Genomic DNA, 17365 nt, shown 5'->3' on the forward strand with positions numbered 1-17365 from the left:
ATTGTTTAAAGGAGAAAAAGGGTGCAAGTGGGTTTCGATAACCATATATATATATATATATATTATATTATAGAATGTGGGTTCGTACGTCAATCAGCTTTCTTAGATTTGACATAAATAAATATATTAATTAACATGATAAAATATTAATCATTTATTTAATACATACATGAGTTAATTAAAAATAAAATTAATAAGATTTGAATGGATGAAATCTAAATGCTAATTTGGAAATATATTTTTAAATTAGAAAAGTATTTTTAATATGATAATAAAAAATATCAAAAATATTTTAAAATAAGATATATATATTTATATAATAGTGAGCAGATTTACACACTAGTTAAGTTGCGTGTAAGAGAGGAGAAAAGATGGGCTGAAAGGAAAGGAAAGGAATGAGGCCTTGAAATGTGTATATATATATATAAATAAAAGGAAAGGCGGCGGCCCAGCGTGGCGCGCGAGGCTGCGGATGGTGGGGGGGGGGTGGGTTCCGTCCACGAAAAAAGAGTCACATTTGTAGGGATGTCGTTGGACCCATTATCGCTGCAATTTGCAGGCCATCATCATCATCATCATCCAAACCCCCCCACAGACACTCTCTCTCTCTCTGGCAATGGACGGTGGATGATCATTCCATCCGACGCTTCTTATTTATCCAAGCATCTTCAATATTGGCAGGACGGCTCAGGCACATATAAAACACGCCTCTCTCGCTCTCGCTCTCGCTCCGCTTTCCCCTGGAGACGAAAGGAGGAGGACGAGGAGAAGTAGAAGGAAAGGTAGAGCTGGAGAACAATTCTAATTCTTTTGAGCTGCAAATTCCTTTCAAATCCGTAGATACTATCTTTTGTCTCTCATCATCATTGAGATCTTCCTTCCGCTTTTTCTCGTTCCTAATTAATCCGGCCGGTGTTCCTTGTCGTGATGATGAGATGATCGGCTTTCTCTTCTGCGAAACCTAATTGGATACTTGTTTTCTCGATCTAATTTTGGCTCTTAATTAACGAGTTTTCCTTCTTCTGTTATATGCACGTGTGTGTAAATTCGCGTGGCGGAACGCGGAGTGAAAAAAAAAAAAAAAAGAGAGAGAGAGAGAGGCTGTTTTGACAATCCTTCAACCAACCGAGTACAGCTTAGCTTCGTTTGGTAAATATGAAATCCAATAGAAAGCGCGTATGTATTTGTTTAACTTGTTGTGGGTGATTGTCTTAATTTTCTTTCTTTCTTGCTCCTCATATGTTCTTAAAATCATTTCTGTCTCCTGATTTTGTTGATCACCAATATTTGTTGATTTTCATCTACGATTGAATTGATCGATCGATCGATCCCGTATCTGGTGATTGAGGTAAAGGTACGTGGAGTTCTGGTCCTTCTATTGTTGCTTCTGGTGATTAATACGCTCAAGCTTGTTGGGAAGAGTATTCTTCGTTTCGATGATGCTTTTGAGTTTGTCCTCTCTTTCGGTTTCATCGTCTGTTTATTATTAGGAAGCTAGAATTTACGCAGCCGACGCAACATAGTTGGATTGGATGAAGGCTTGATATGTTGTGCTGTTCTTATCTAAAAACTGAATTGATCGGTGTAAAAAATTGAATGGAATATTCTTCTTGTTCTGTGTTTGCGTGTATTTATGTACATACATGTGGAGTAATTTTTTCTTTGTAATCTATGCATAGAGCTCCATACACACAAGCAACCACCGACCCAAGCTTGGTTGTTTTCTCATGTTTTATGGTTTGTACTTCTCGGAATACCTACCTGTGTTTTTTCGTGGTTCCCCCCAAAGAGTGTTATGTTTTTTGTTTCATCTTTTGATGGCGAAGTGGTAATTCATGCTAGAACTAAAAAATGTTTTAGATGTTTATTTCCTCTTGAGTTTTAAGGAACACAAATAGGATAACTGTTTGCATTTTCACTGGCTGAATCTTCAATTAAGAATTTGATTAAACAAAATCTTCAAAAAGTATTGGATGCTTGTAAACACTTTGGTTATAGACTTGACGCTGATATGACACTCTTTTGAACATGCAGACCACCTGTATATATGAGCATGGTTGGCATACTGGTACTTGATATGGTTTGAGTTATTGATTATATGGAAGCCATTTCTTCTCCATGGCACCTTTTTTCATTGACAGAGGAGAGAATTTTATATTATTCAACTGACCATCCATTGGTTTTGGAGATAAGAGGTATTTTACAGTGCATAATATTGTGTGTGCATGGCAAGTGCCAGATGTCATCCAGAGGAGAGCCCTACTAATCTGGAGAGAATTGAATATGGGTTTTTTACTTCCAGATCTTTTACTGATGCTTAATAGTTCTGCTGTTGAGTGCTATTGAATATATAAACTCACCCAACAATACAATTTCCTTATATCTTTAACTCTTCTTCTTCCTTATTTCTCCATTTGTCCTGACTAATTTTTAGTATCAGAGTAGATCTCTATCCCTTTTCGCTCTATCTCCTTTCCTCTCACCTGGTTCTACACCAACTTGGTGTCAGAGTCTGAAGCCAATCTATGCATTACTGCCATACTTTCATGAAGCTTTCTCTTACAATTCCCATATCCTTTCTATAATTTTTTTTTCTCTATTTTGTATTGTAGTTAATTACTTCTGATTGTTAATATTCCAAATTTCTAGAAATAATAGTCACTGTGATAACTGAACTTGACATGCTTTCTGCTAAGGAAGTTACGTATTTACTCGTATCATTGTAAAGAATGTAGAGTATGTGAAATTCTTTTCAGTATTACAAACCACGTGTGTTCAGCTATATAGATATTTGCTGTTAAAATTGAAACTATGACAAAGGATTTGAATGACATGTTGTTGCTGTTGTTTCAGATATAGAGTATATCCACATAGATGGATGACTGTACTCGTAAAAAAGCTGTTGGGGGGCTTGTTAACACGAGGAAGGGATCTGATCTTGTTTTGAGAGATACAGCTGAAAGTAAGGATGGAAACGCTCAATTCTGCAACAGGCTTGGGTGCAATGGGAGACTTAACCATACCAGAATTGCCCAAAATGGATGTTCTATAAAGTTAAAATCGTCAATCTCTTCTTTACATGCTTCAAGTGGCAAGGAGATAATTGGAAGTTCTAGTAGGACTTCTTCCACTGTAGCCAAGACAAAAAAATATTTTCAGGAATCCCAGAAAAAGCAGTCTTCTCAATCAGAAGCAGTTCAATCTGAAACTAGTAGTGTTCAGGATGAGCAAGAAGTGTACTTACCTGGAAACGCTTGCATTGGGCTTCAGTCTGCATTGAATGATGTGGAGCCCCACAAAGTTACATTGATGGAAGCAGGGAGCTCTAGTATGGCATCAAATGGCAGACCCCAGAAGGTATTTTGGCAGAAATCTAGTGGGGTGGGTACCCGAGATGCTCCATCAACCTCCTCTGCCTCCTTGGCAACTAAAAGCATCAGCCAGGGGGCAAGAAATAGTTGTAGCGTGAGCAGGTATGGATTAAGAAATCTCAGATGCAACTCAGCATCTGATGTCATCCCCTCTGGTGGTTCATCATCTCAACCAAACCTTAGTAGAAGAAAGGATATATTAAAAAAGAGAGATCCTAAAGTAGAAGGGAGTTCCTCTGTTCAAGGTAAAAAAATTAGAAATCCTGTAGTAGAAAGCAGTACCTCTGTTCGAGGAAAGAAGTTGAATGGACCTTTGTCAGGAGATGGCCGTAGTTCCATTTCTGGCCATGGCATCTCTATATCTGATACTAGACAATCTAGAAATTGGTCTCCCAGCAGGAATAATGGTGTTGGGTCAGTTCGGACTCAGAGGTTAGTTAATGGTAACACTAGAACAAGGCTCTCTAACCAAGGAAATGGTAACCATATGTTGCCAACAGGGCTTCCCCCACAAGTGCCACTGCCAGAATCACCCTGTGCTGCTGACGTTCCTAGTTCATCAAATCAGTTTCTAGCTGAAGCTTCTTCTAGTCATTCATCCTCTTGTAGCCATACTGGCAGTAGTAGTGGAAGTTTACCTGGCATTATGCAAAGTGGTCCCATAGAATTTGGGATTCCCCCTTTTTTAATGAATCGTGATGGCTTGCAGCAATATAACATGTATGGCATTGCAGAGGTATTCCTTCTAACTTCCAGAGATGATGAGTGAAATTACATATATTTTCATAATAGTAGTATACAATGCAAGGAGGAGCAAGGACACAAAAGAAAAACCTCAGCTTGTGTTTTTATTTTGTATTCATACAGGTGCTATTGGCGCTTGAAAGGATTGAACAAGATGAGGAGCTGACCTATGAGGTACTTGGTCATAGGGTTCTTGAATTCTCCAGATTGGTTCATATGTTATTGACTTGTCTTTTTTTTTCCTTGCAGCAATTTCTTGCTCTTGAGACAAATTTATTCCTTGGTGGCCTTGGCATCTATGATCAGCATAGAGACATGAGACTCGACATTGATAACATGTCATATGAGGTCAATTATTCTCACATCATTTCTGGAAAAATATGACGAGATATTGATTGGATTTTGTTGGAGTTCTCTTTTTTTTTTTTTGGGTGCATATATGATTTTATTTATTTTTTTCCTTTGCCTGATTGAGTCATCTTGTACTTCCTTTGGTCAAATATGTTATTGACATCTCCTATGGAGAAGCATTGGTTATGCATCTGGTAACCATTGAATGAAAATTGTTGCCTTACATAATAAAGTCTCGTTCTTACTATGCTTCCACTTAAACAGGAATTATTGGCTCTAGAAGAGAAGATGGGTACGGTGAGCACGGCATTATCAGAAGAAGCTCTGTCGAAATGTCTTCAAAGGAGCATCTATCAGCCTGCAATTCTTAAAGAAGGAACCAGGGGATGCGGTGGTGTTGAAAATGATGTGAAATGCAGTATTTGTCAGGTCTTATTCCTATGATTACTAAGGTTTCTTTAATTAGTTGATTCTGTCTGTGTAATTCACCTCTCCTTTGATTGCCGCCATGATTGATTGTTGCATTGTGGGGCATGTTAATACTTGCGAGCTGTGTGCAGAGTTTTTTGCTCAGTTTTCCAAATACAAACGTGGCTTAACCATTTGAAATAAAAAAGGCTTTCTTGGCTAATTTTCGTGTAAGCCAATACAATTTCATTTTCTCAATGCTTGTCTCTTAGACTCTCTGATTCATTAGGTGTCGCTTTAGGTAAAATGCCTTGCGAGTTGCGACTGCATCTGCAGGTACAACTGTTTGATTTGGGGCATAGCTGTCAACAAAACTCTCTTGTATTGAAAGTCGCATCAGTCCATATCCTAAAAATTTTAAGAGAAAACTTGTAAGAAATCCTTTCAAGACATTTCCAAAAATTAAGGTACTAAAAGAATCTTCTTAGAGACCCTAGCAATCTTGCAAACTCCTTACAGAGAACTCCATTGTATTTTTGTTTTTCACAAAAATGCTCTTGGACCTTAATTTTCAATAATAATAGGGCAATTATTATTAAAAGTTTGTCTTGATATTATCTAACACTAGTAGTTTTATTGTGGGCATGAGAGCATTTAGTACTATGTTTAGCATTCTCAAATCTTAACAAACATTTTGCAAATTATATTTAATTATAAATCACCTAGCATTTCATGTAATCCATCATACTGCTGGTCCATGGTTAAAGTTTATGCTCTCTAGTATGTTTTCTGATTTTCCATTTTTCATTTCCGTCCATTAATTTATGGAATATATATTTTTGGGTTTACTTTGTTGGATTGATTGATTGTTGTGAATGAATTTAATTATTCACGTTATGATGAAATGGGTACTTTTGCAGGAAGACTACATAATTGGAGATGAGATTGGAAGGTTGGAATGTGAACATGGGTACCATGTGGGATGCATACAACATTGGCTGCGGCAGAAAAACTGGTGCCCTATCTGCAAGTCTTCAGCAGTGGGTGGAACTGGATACTAACCTCTCCACCTTCTTCCTAGTCGTAGTCTTTGGATCCAGCAACAGCAAAATTATTCACAATTTCATTCATGTACAAAAACACAAGTCTCTTTTCCGTTTGACAATTTCATTTCATTTTGGTTTTGATTTGTGTACATAGAAATCCCCTTTCATCCAAAGTTAAACAATAAGCCCAGGCGAAGCCGGCCCTTTTGTGGCCTATAGGAACTTCCAATTGAAATTGCAATGCTCTGCTCTTTCAGAACACACAAGACTCTGTTTAGTATTTATTATCATCTGTGTTAATGTTGGCATTTGGCATTTGGTGCTTGGTGCATTGAGTTACCATCTCTGCGGTTTTCAGATTTAAGAGTTTGTTAGTTGTTATTCCCTAATGAAACCACTTGATGGAAGTTGACAAAATCATCTGCACTTTCTTGGAAAAATAAATTGCGTGTAGGGATGGCTTGCAAATTGGGAGAAAAGAAAACAAGAAACAAAATTATCAAACAATATGATAAATTTATATTTTTTAAATTATAAGCAAAAACTGAACCCTAAAAGAATATGTAATACCATCTCATCGTGTCAACATGGTATCACCTAGATTGAATATTTTCTCCTAAATCTAATATCTTTTGGGAAGAAAACTAAAAACTCTTGCTCAGACTGTAGCAAAGCGTATAAATCGATAGATAACACAAAGTAGGAAGGGGAGTAAGCAAGAAGCAACAAGGAATCACAGCAGCTAGCTCACATTGAAATGCGGCTAAAATTCTCAGGCTTTACCAGCAGCCCATCTCTTCTACTTCTCTAGCCAAACCTCATCATGGAGACCCCTGCACAGGTAATGAAATAACCACACCATCATTCATAGATAGACAGATAGGGCATCAGAAAAGAAACCCTCTACATAGTAGCCTAGCCAAGTTCAAGACTTCTCATGAGCAACCGGTGACGAAAGACCTAGCTAGTAGGTGTTTTCTACTCTCTGCTCTGGCTGGTGCTCAGGATGTGCTCATGTTGCACACAGGATCCCTTGACATTGGTTCAGCCCTTTGTTTAAAGAGAGACCTTAATACATATAGGGAAAAATTGTTGGGTGGAAAATGAACGGGAAGATAGTAAATAAGAAATGGATTAACTTCTGCTACTCCCAGAAGTGGTGGCATTCAGTAAACTAGGAGGAATTATCTTGGAACAACCCATATATGCCCATGAAATGAGTACTCCAAGTCATGGAATCAGGTTCAGGTGCAGCCATCTCCAGTTGAGTTTTCACAACAGCATGAAAGCATTGAGCTCAGGATGCTTAGTTACCTGCAAATAAGGCCACCTTGTAACCTGTGGATGAATATCCATGCAACAGCAAGTGCTTTGACATGTATATCATGAACCAGAAAATTCATATACGAATGTTAAATTTATATGGACTAAAGCTCATCTTATGTCCCATTATGAAAGAAAACACCATATGTTTCCTAATTTTTAAAATCTCAATGTGGTTTATTCTCAAATGGGTAAAAATGGAATTGCCAAACATTGGCAAGCATACGAGTATCTGAACCGTTAACAATTTTTCCTATAAGAGTTTAGGGAAACTCTCTAGAGGATGTCCTTCCTATTTGGACTGCATTGCTTGGCTCCATTCTCGTCTCAAAAAGTTTTATGGAAATAAGGCCACCTGGTATTAAAAGGATGGGAAGTTGGTGATTCGTCTATGCTTACGTTGTAAAGTGGTTTGCCACATTTGGAGCCTTTTTATTATCATTGTACAATGACTGTTGCTAGCTTCAGTGATTTTTTGCCTCAAGGGGAACCATTCTTTGTTTCCCTTCTACTTCTAGGGTCTTCTCTGAATTTCTGTTGATGACCTAAACATGCAGCTTGTTTTGGTTCTTGTAAATGGATCACCCCATTTCAGCTTTTCTTTTTCTAGTTACTATTATTTCTGAGAGAGAGAGAGAGAGAGTATATGCAACCCAAATTGCACAAAAAATACACTAAAACAAAAGAATGGCAAAACAAGAAGCAGAGCTTTAACTTACACTTAGTCAGATTGCTGAATCTGACAAGGGGTATTTGGGGAGAAATCAAGAAGAATTAAGAGAAAAGGGGAAAGAGATAAGAGAGAAGAAAGGAAGAAGATAAGAGAGAGAATATTCATCAATCCATTCATGAAATCCAACGTAGATTGTGGCTCAATATATAAGCTCACAGCATATAAACTGTCTTAGGTACAGGACAAGGCATTGTAACTGCTTTAGTTACAGGACAAAAGGGGAAAAGACAAAAGAGAAAATATTTCTGTTAGGGACACAATTACATAGCTACCCTGGGTCATGTGACAATCCCCCCCCCAACACATTTCTTGTCCCCAAGAAATCATAACTGTTAAATAAAATAAGTAAGGGTATTAGTGTAATTAACTTTAAATATTTGTATATATACTCTTGTATTGTACACTTAGTGTAATACACAGATTATTTTATTCTCATAACATAACATGGTATCAGAGCCACAAACCCTAGTCAAACCCTAGTCACACACTAGTCATCTCCTTATTTTCCCTCTTCATCTGAGGTCTCCGAGTCCGTGTTTGCTGGCTTACCTTTGCCTGTTCCTTTTCTTGACCTTTCATTATCTCCATCTCCACTGCTCGTTACCTCTAGCCTTGATCTCCCCGATCTTCAGGTCTATCAACAGCGTCCACAACCTGTGGCCCAACCAGCACCGCCTATCATCACTAGTCCGAGGGAGCCATCTCCTGACTCATCCTCTGTGCCGGTTAGTACTTCCTCCTCTGGTTCATCCCCTTCAGTTTCTGATCTTAACTTACCTATTGCTCTTCGTAAAGGTACTCATCATCGCGCCACTTTCCATCCTATTTCACACTTTGTTAGTTATGATTCTTTGTCCCTTGGATATTCTGTTTTTGTTTCGTCCTTATCTTCTGTTTCTCTACCTAAATCTGTTCCCGAAACTCTTTCCCATCCAGGGTGGCAGGCTGCTATGGTTGAAGAAATGTCTGCTGCCGGGACTTGGGACTTGGTATCTCTTCCCAAGCCAATTGATAGGATACTGATTATGGAAAGGAACTACAAGCTGGAAATGAACAAAATGAAAAGAAAACTGGGCATTCGAGAGGCTCTTAACTCTCCCAAGAACTCAATACCAAAATCTTCCTCTTTCCCAATATCTTCACCCTCTACATAAATCTTTCTCTCCTCCCTCAACCGCATTCTGTTATGCACCCTTGCTGGGTTGTTACGCAACCCAGCAATTTCCCCAATTTACCACCCTACCCCTGCCTCTTGGACCTTCTTTGGTAAGTCCCATGAACTAGGACCTATCAGGTAAGTCTATTGTTGGTTGTCGCTGGGTTTACACTGTTAAGGTTGGCCCTGACGGCCACATTGATCGTCTTAAGGCTCGACTTGTTGCCAAAGACTACACTCAGGTTTTTGGTCTTGATTATGGCGAAACATTTTCTTATGTTGCTAAGATCTCCTATGTTCGCCTTTTCTTATCTCTTGCTGCTATGTTTCACTGGCCTCTTCATCAATTAGACATAAAAAATGCTTTCCTTTATGGCGATTTACAGGAAGAGGTGTATATGGAGCAACCTCCTGGCTTTGTTGCTCAGGGGGAGTCTGGGCTAGTGTGTCGTCTTCGGAAATCTCTATAAGATTTAAAACAGTTTCCTCGAGCTTGGTTTGGTCGATTCAGTTCAGCTGTTCTTAAGTTTGGGTTAACTCGGAGTGAAGTTGATCATTCTATGTTTTATCGTTCTCAGTCTGGCCGCCATATTTTTCTAGTGGTATATGTTGATGATATAGTACTTACAGGGGATGATGATGTTGGTATCACTAAATTGAATGCACATCTTCACCAACAATTTCAGACTAAGGATCTGGATCCTTTGAAATATTTTTTGGGCATTGAGGTAGCTCGGTCAAAGCAAGGCATCTATATTTCTCAAAGAAAGTATGCCTTAGATGTGCTAGAGGTGACAAGATTGCTTGGATGTAAGTCCACAGATACCCCTATGGATCCAAATATCAACTTGTTACTGAGACAGGGAGAGCCTCTCTCTGATCCTAGGCACTACCGTCGACTAGTTGGAAAACTTAATTACCTTACAGTCACTCGTCCTGATATTTCATTTGCTGTGAGTGTGGTAAGTCAGTTCTTGGATTCACCTTATGATAGCCACTGGGATGCAGTGATTTGTATTCTTCGATATTTCAAGGCTGCCCCTGGTCGGGGTGTATTGTATCAAAATCATGGGCATGGCCAGATTGTGGGATATACAGATGCTGATTGGGCAGGATCACCTAGTGACAGGCGATCCACATCTGGATACTGTGTATTTGTGGGTGGAAACTTAGTCTCTTGGAAAAGTAAGAAACAAACTGTTGTCGCCAGATCCAGTGTAGAAGCTGAATATAGGGCAATAGTCGTAACAACATGTGAGCTAGTGTGGTTGAAACAATTAATTGAGGAGTTAGGAGTTATACAGGTTAAGTCTATGCAATTCGTTTGTGACAACCAAGCTGCAATGCATATTGCTTCTAATCATGTGTTTCATGAGAGAACCAAGCATATAGAAATTGATTGCCATTTTATTAGAGAAAATGTGCTCTCTGGAGATATAGTTACAACATATGTGGGTTCTAACGATCAATTGGCCGATTTACTCACCAAGTCGCTTAGAGGTTCTCGTGTGAATTATATTTGTACCAAGCTGGGTATGCTTAATATATATACTCCAACTTGAGGGAGAGTGTTAAATAAGATAAGTAAAGAGTATTAGTGTAATTAACTTTAAATACTTGTATATATACTCTTGTATTGTACATTTAGTGTAATACACAGATTATTTTATTTTCATGACATAACAATAACATTTTATCGACATCTTAGTAACTCCGAAGGGAACGTGAGCTATACATTTTATCGATGCATAAGTCCAAATGAAATAAGGCAAGCATTAAAAAAGATGAAAAATCATAAAGTGGTGGGATCGGATAATATACCAATAGAAGCATGAAAATGCATGGGAGAAGAGGACATCTCCTGACTAACGAAATTATTTAACGCGATTCTTAAATAAAAAAATATGCCAAATGAGTGGAGGAAAAGTACTTTGGTCCCTATATATAAGAACAAAGGAGACGTTCAAAATTGTGAAAATTACAGAGGAATTAAGTTAATGAGCCATACCATGAAACTCTGGGAGAGAGTAATAGAGCAGAGGCTCAAAAAAGAAACAAAGGTCTCGGAAAATCAGTTTGGTTTCATGCCTGGTAGGTCAACAATAGAAGCTATATACCTACTGAGGCGCCTAATGGAAAGGTATCGGGATCATCAGAAGGACCTACATATGGTGTTTATAGATCTAGAAAAGGCCTATGATAGGGTCCCTAGAGAAGTATTATGGAGGGTTTTAGAGAAGAAAGGAGTCTGAATAGCCTATATACAAGCCCTTAAGGACATGTATCATGGTACAGAGACAAGGGTCAGAACATGCGGAGGGGATACTGAACCGTTTAAAATTACAATAGGACTGCATCAAGATTCTGCACTAAGTCCATATTTATTTGTTTTAGTAATGGATGAACTCACTAAAGATATTCAGACAAAGGTGCCATGGTGTATGCTATTTGCAGATGACATAGTGTTGGTGGATGAAACAAAAGAAGGAGTGAACACTAAGCTTGAGTTATGGAGAAACAATTCAGAATCTAAGGGATTTAAATTAAGCAGAAAGAAAACAGAATATATGGAATGTAAATTTAGTAAGAATGCAAGAGTGGAGGATGTTATAATAAAATTGGAAAACCAAATCTTACAAAGAAAAGACCATTTTCGATATTTGGGATCAGTAATTCAAAAAGATGGAGAAATTCACGAGGATGTCACACATAGAATTAAGGCAGGTTGGCTAAAATGGAGAAATGCATTGGGGGTGTTATGTGATGGTAAAATCCCATTAAAACTAAAAGGCAAATTCTATAGGACAGCTATAAGACCAGTTTTATTGTACGGCTCAGAATATTGAGTAGTCAAATACCAGCATGAGCAAAAGACGAGCGTAGCGGAGATGAGGATGTTAAGATGGATGTGCGGCCATACAAGAAAAGATAAAATTAGAAATGAAGTTATTCGTAATAAGGTAGAAATAGTGCCAATAGAGGAGAAGATGAGAGAGACTAGACTAAGATGGTTTGGTCATGTGAGAAGAAGACCAAGAGACGCTCCTGTGATGAGAGTTGATAAAATGAAACAATTAGTCAAAAAAAGAGGTAAAGGCAGACCTAAGAAGACTTTGAGAGAGACATTAAAGTTTGATATGAAGTGTATGGACCTCAATGAAGATATGACAAAGGACAGAAATACATGGAAGTCTAGAATTTATATAGCCGACCTCACATAGTGGGATAAAGGCTGGATATGTTGTTGTAACAATAACAGTTGTCCCATCCAAGGGAAATGATTGAATAGGTTTGGGAGGTATTCCCAGGTAATATGATCGGGATGTAGATGGGCCCATTGCACCAAAACTTTAGTCAATAGCAAGGAGTTTCGATAAATCACTTTTCTTTCCAAGATGGCCAGGGTTTCTACATTAGCCTCCGCCTCTTCCAATGGTGACGAAATATCCGCAGTGGTGCTGTCCGTCTGTCTAATGACTTTCTTCAGCAAAAAAACATGAAAAATCGGGTGGATGGATACACCCTCCGGAAGCTGTAATCTATAGGCCACCTCCATTACTTTTGCTACCATGGGAAAGGGGCCATAGTACTTGGGGTTTAGTTTGGAGGGAGGACTGTTAGAGAAGAGATGTTGCTGGAACCTTTTGACTTTTAAGTACACCCTATCCCCCAATTCAAATAACCTCTCACTCCTCTTGTCAACCATCTGTTTCATTCAGTTTTGTGCAGTAGTTAGTTCCTTCTTAATTACTTGAAGAGCTTCCTGTTGCTGTCATAGGTAATAGTCCGCTGCCAACTCTACATTTGAGTACTGCATAACAGTAGGAAGAATAAGGGGTTTGTAGCCGAATAAAGCATCAAATGGGGTTCTTTTCAGTGAACTGTGTGTTAGATCTCCAATCTGATAGGAAGGTTCTTTCGTAATTGAGGAAGAACTGAGAATATGCGGGAAAGACGAATATGAGAAAGAGAGGGAAAGAAGAGAGAATGAGAAAGAGAGAGAGAGAATTAGGCAGGAAAAGATCAGTGGTATAATCCTCACATGATCCCCATCCTTATGCATTCATCTTATTTATAAGTGAGTTACAATTCTAGAGTATTCTTCTAACCAACTCTCTCGACAGTTAGGACCAAGTGGCCACATGCGGTAGTCCTACTATTCTTAGAACAACAAAGAATTACAAGTATATCCTGCCCCTAATTGCAATTATGTCCTCGAGCTGTGACAACTCCCCCCCCCCCGGCGGGAATTATTTCTTGTCCCAAAGAAATTAAAGGAGCCTAGCCACCCTGGGACATGCCTGGAGAAAATTAGGGAGGTATTTCCAAGTGGTGTTGTCAGAGTGCAAGTGTGACCATTGCACCAAGACTTGCGTGAGGGGCATGGAGTCCTAATAAAGCACCCGCCTGTCCAACACATTTTGGGGTTCCACCTCCACCACTTGGTCTTCAATCAATTATGGCACCTCTCTGCTAACTGTCTCATATGACCCAACTACCTTCTTTAGGAGTGACACATGAAACACGGGGTGTAGCCCCACCCCCTCTAGGAGTTGCAACTTGTAGGCTACCTACCCCACTTTAGCAAGGACTCAGAAGGGCCCATAGTACTTTGGGTTGATCTTGGACGTAGGCCCCTTGCAAAAAAAGCATTGCTGGAACTGTTTCACCTTCAAATAGACTTCCTCACCCACTTCAAATGCCCTATTAGAGCGGTGTTTGTTAGCCTGTTGCTTCATCCTCTATTAGGCCAAGGTAAGCTCCTTTTTGATGGCTTGCAGTGCCTCCTGCCTTGCTTGGAGGTACTAATCAGCTGATGTTTCAGCGGGGCTGTAATGCATACAACTGAATTATGGGGGGTGGGTAACCAAATAGGGCTTCAAAGGAGGTTCCCTTGTGAGCAATGTGAAAGTTGGTGTTGTACCACCACTGAGCTAGTGCTATCCACCTACTCCAACTCGGTTTAGTGAAGCTTAGGCACCTTAAGTAGGTCTCCAGGCATTGATTTACAAGCTCCATTTGCCCATCGGCTTTTGGATGATAAGTTGAAGACATCTGAAGCTTGATTCCCAATCCTTGAAAGAGTGTCTTCCAAAACTGACTTGTAAACATCTTATCTCCATCAAATACAACCACCTTGGGTAGCCCATGCACCTTGAAAACCGAATCCATCAGCTTCCTGGCAACCTCGGTAGTAGTAAAGGGGTGTGCCAGGGGAAGGAAGTAGCTAAACTTCGTCATCCGGTCCACCACCACTAAAATAGTATCAAATCATTCCGATTTAGGCAGAACCTCCACAAAGTCCATGGTGATTTGCTCCCACGCTTGAACTGGTATCTCCAAAGGTTGTAGCAGGTCTGGTGAGGGCACCTCTGCTCATGCTTGCATCGCTGGCAGGTGGCGCACTGGAGTACATACCTTGTCACGTCCCTTTTTAGTCATGGCTAATAAAAGAGTTGTCTCACTCTATGATAGGTGACATTCAACCCCGAATGGCCTCCTATGGGTGAATCATGCAATGATTGGAGGATCTGTTGCTTGAGTGGCTCATCTTCCCTTATGACCACCCTGCCATGATATCTTAGGAGTCCCCCCTTGAGTGTGTACTCGGTCCCCTCCTAAGATTGCACTGCTAGCTTAGTATCTCTGGAATCCATGGGGTCTACTCATAGCTCTATGTGATGCCTTGCACCAAATCCGGTACCAAGGCTAATATGGCGTGGCAAGCAGCTGTGTCCTCTCGTCTTGACAATGCATCTGCCACCAGATTCTCCTTCCCATTCCTGTACTGTATGCAATAATCAAACCCCATCAACTTAGTGATCCCTTTCCTCTGCAATTGATTGTGTGCTTTCTATTAAGAGAGAAACTTCAAACTCTTAAGGTCTATTCGAACGATGAACCTACTCCTTTCCAAATAGTACCTCCATTTTTCCACTGCCATCAAAACAACAAGTAGTTCTTTATCGTATATACTCAACCCTGCATGTCTTGGGGCCAAGGCTTGGCTTTTAGGTAAGCCACCGGTCTCCCTTCTTGAATTAGCACAACCCCTACTCCCGTGTCACAAGCATCTGTTTCCAAGATGAACTCTTTGGAGAAATTGGGTAAGGCCAGGATTGGGGCCTGAGTTATAGCCTCCTTTAGTGATTCAAAAGCTTTGTCTGCCTTTGGTCCCTAATGGAAATTGTTCTTCTTCAGCAGATTGGTGAGGGGCTTATTGATTACACCATAGCCCTTGATAAACTTTCTATTGTACTCAATAAGCCCTAGGAACCCCCTCAACTCCTTTAGGGTGTTAGGTGTAGGCCAATGCTCCATAGCTGCAACTTTCTGAGGGTCAATACTCACCCCTTGACCTGTGATGATGTGGCTAAGATATTCCACCCTAGTTTTTGCAAAAGTACACTTAATCCGCTTCACATAAAGTTGATGGGCTTTGAGGATCCACAAATTTCCGTAGGTAAGGGGCAAAAATGTGGTTCATCAAGGTTGCAGGGGCATTTGTAAGCCCAAAGGACATAACCAAGAACTCATAATGTCCTTGGTGAGTCTTGAAAGCTGTTTTGGGACAGTCATTAGAGTTCATCCTAATTTGATGATACCTCGAGGTGAGGTCTAGTTTAGAGAAGATGGATGCCCAGGTTAGTTCGTCAAGGAGATCCTCAATAATGGGGATTGAGAATTTGTTTTTGATGGTTATGGAGTTTAGTTGTTGATAGTCTATACAAAACCTCCACAGCAAAGGGGTTTTGGCTCGGTTGAATTAAGGATTTGCTCAACATATCCTTCACCAATTTTTCAATCTCAGCCTTTTGAACAGGGGAATAACGGTAGGCTTTAAGGTTTACTGGTTCACTGTTGGGTTTCAGGTGAATGGAATGATCAAGGAACCAATGTGGGGGAAGGGTTATGGGGGTGGTAAAGAGTCCCTCAAATTCCATCAACAATTTATGAATTGGTTCATGAGTGTACCTTTGGGGCGGCTGTTACCACGACTTGGGGCAAGTAATGCCATTCTCTCTCGGATTCGTTGGCACTTGTCCTCCTTCTCTATTGTTTCTGTCTCTAGGGCATATACGGAATGTAGTTGCCCTAATAAGGTCCCCCCCTTGTTCCAACAACCTTTGTAACTTCATCCCTGATATTGCCTTATATTCCCCTTTTTTCGGATAACCCCTAAGAGTGATCCTCTGCCCCCCCCCCCCCCCCCCCCTCTCATCTCAGAGGTGACTTCGAGTGTGTTAAAGTCAAATACTAGGGGACTCATTGTTCTCATCCAATCCACTCCAAGCACCACATGGCAGCCTCCCAACCTGAGGATTCTCAAATCCGTTGTGAGCTCATGTCCACTCATCATCCATTGGAATCCCCTGCATGTAAATTTACTCACCATCCCGTTTCCATTAGCTATTAGCACAGACAAGGGAGGAGTCTCCTGCAACTCACACTACAAGGCAGTGGCCGTTTCCTCATCTAGGAAACTATGGGTGTTGCCACTATTGATGAGCACCACCAACTTCCTTTTACCTACCATTCCCCTAACCTTCAGTCCCTTACCCGAGGCATAGCCTTGCAAGGCGTGCATAGAAATTTCCCCACCTTCCTCCTCCTCGACCTGTCCTTTAAGGGCCTCCCTTTCTTCAGCCTCCTCTTCTTCTTCCTTACCTTGTCCTTCCATCATTAACAGCATCCTCTTACACTGATGCCCTTGACCATACTTCTCTCCACAACGAAAATAGAGCCCCATCTACCTCTTCTAATCCAAGGTCAAGGACTTGGCTAGGGTTGGGGCTGATGGATTCTTGCTCATTGGTCCGCTCCTTAGCCATGGCTAGCTACCCCCCTTTTGCATCCCACTGTGAGAAGTCTCATCTCTACTGCCCTTAGAGGATAGTCTACGCCTCTTGGCAAAGGTTTCCAATAATAATTTGTGAAGGTAGGCTTGCTTTGTTGCTTGCCCAACTGATGTTGGATAGAGCATTTTCACGGTGGGTCAGATCAGATCATCCAGCCCATTTATGAAACTAGACATGAAATAGTCTTCATCTAATGAGGGGTGAGTAAGGGAGAGCAAGGATCTAAGCTCCTCAAATCGCACCTGATACTCCTCCACCGTTCCCTTATGTTTCAACTTATTGAACTCCTTAATGACGTTAGTCCTTGTCTTCTCTCCAAACCTGTTGCAGAGGCCACTAACGAACTTTGGCCAACTCCACTCCGTCCTTCCTTG

At 40.4% G+C, this 17365-nt stretch overlaps 3 protein-coding genes across 14 annotated transcripts in view; 2 read left to right on the top strand and 1 right to left on the bottom strand.

The window, feature by feature from the left end:
* The window catches only part of LOC127812909 ((S)-coclaurine N-methyltransferase-like), a 72716-nt gene that overhangs the window by 519 nt on the left and 54832 nt on the right, over window positions 1-17365 (top strand). The gene's annotated exons all lie outside the window — the stretch shown is intronic.
* On the top strand, window positions 567-6204 carry LOC127812903 (uncharacterized). 7 transcript variants are annotated; one of them, XM_052353465.1, is made up of 7 exons: window positions 578-782; window positions 2035-2195; window positions 2854-4107; window positions 4239-4289; window positions 4365-4463; window positions 4731-4895; window positions 5795-6204. In XM_052353465.1, the coding sequence occupies exons 3-7, from the start codon at window positions 2875-2877 to the stop codon at window positions 5933-5935; spliced, it is 1689 nt and encodes a 562-aa protein (XP_052209425.1). In that variant the 5' UTR covers window positions 578-782; window positions 2035-2195; window positions 2854-2874; the 3' UTR covers window positions 5936-6204. The 7 variants fall into 7 exon arrangements, with proteins under 7 accessions (XP_052209431.1, XP_052209425.1, XP_052209426.1 ...); XM_052353471.1 differs by lacking the exon at window positions 5795-6204 and having other exon boundaries at window positions 567-782; window positions 4731-5097; XM_052353466.1 differs by lacking the exon at window positions 2035-2195.
* The window catches only part of LOC127812908 (uncharacterized), a 28291-nt gene continuing 17357 nt past the window's right edge, over window positions 6432-17365 (bottom strand). For 3 of the 5 annotated variants that reach the window (XM_052353476.1, XM_052353475.1, XM_052353474.1), the window contains one exon: window positions 6432-7234. The gene's annotated coding sequence lies outside the window, so the exon portion shown is untranslated. The remainder of the gene's footprint in view (window positions 7235-17365) is intronic. The other 2 variants (XM_052353477.1, XM_052353478.1) reach the window with 2 other exon arrangements.

The sequence above is a fragment of the Diospyros lotus genome, chromosome 11, assembly GCF_014633365.1.
Source record: "Diospyros lotus cultivar Yz01 chromosome 11, ASM1463336v1, whole genome shotgun sequence".
Classification (NCBI taxonomy): domain Eukaryota; kingdom Viridiplantae; phylum Streptophyta; class Magnoliopsida; order Ericales; family Ebenaceae; genus Diospyros; species Diospyros lotus.

Coding starts and splice junctions, on each gene's coding strand:
- LOC127812903 (XM_052353465.1), top strand. CDS start 2,875: ATGGATGACTGTACTCGTAAAAAAGCTGTTGGGGGGCTTGTTAACACG. Junction 4,108..4,238: donor ACATGTATGGCATTGCAGAG/GTATTCCTTCTA, acceptor GTATTCATACAG/GTGCTATTGGCGCTTGAAAG. Junction 4,290..4,364: donor ATGAGGAGCTGACCTATGAG/GTACTTGGTCAT, acceptor TTTTCCTTGCAG/CAATTTCTTGCTCTTGAGAC.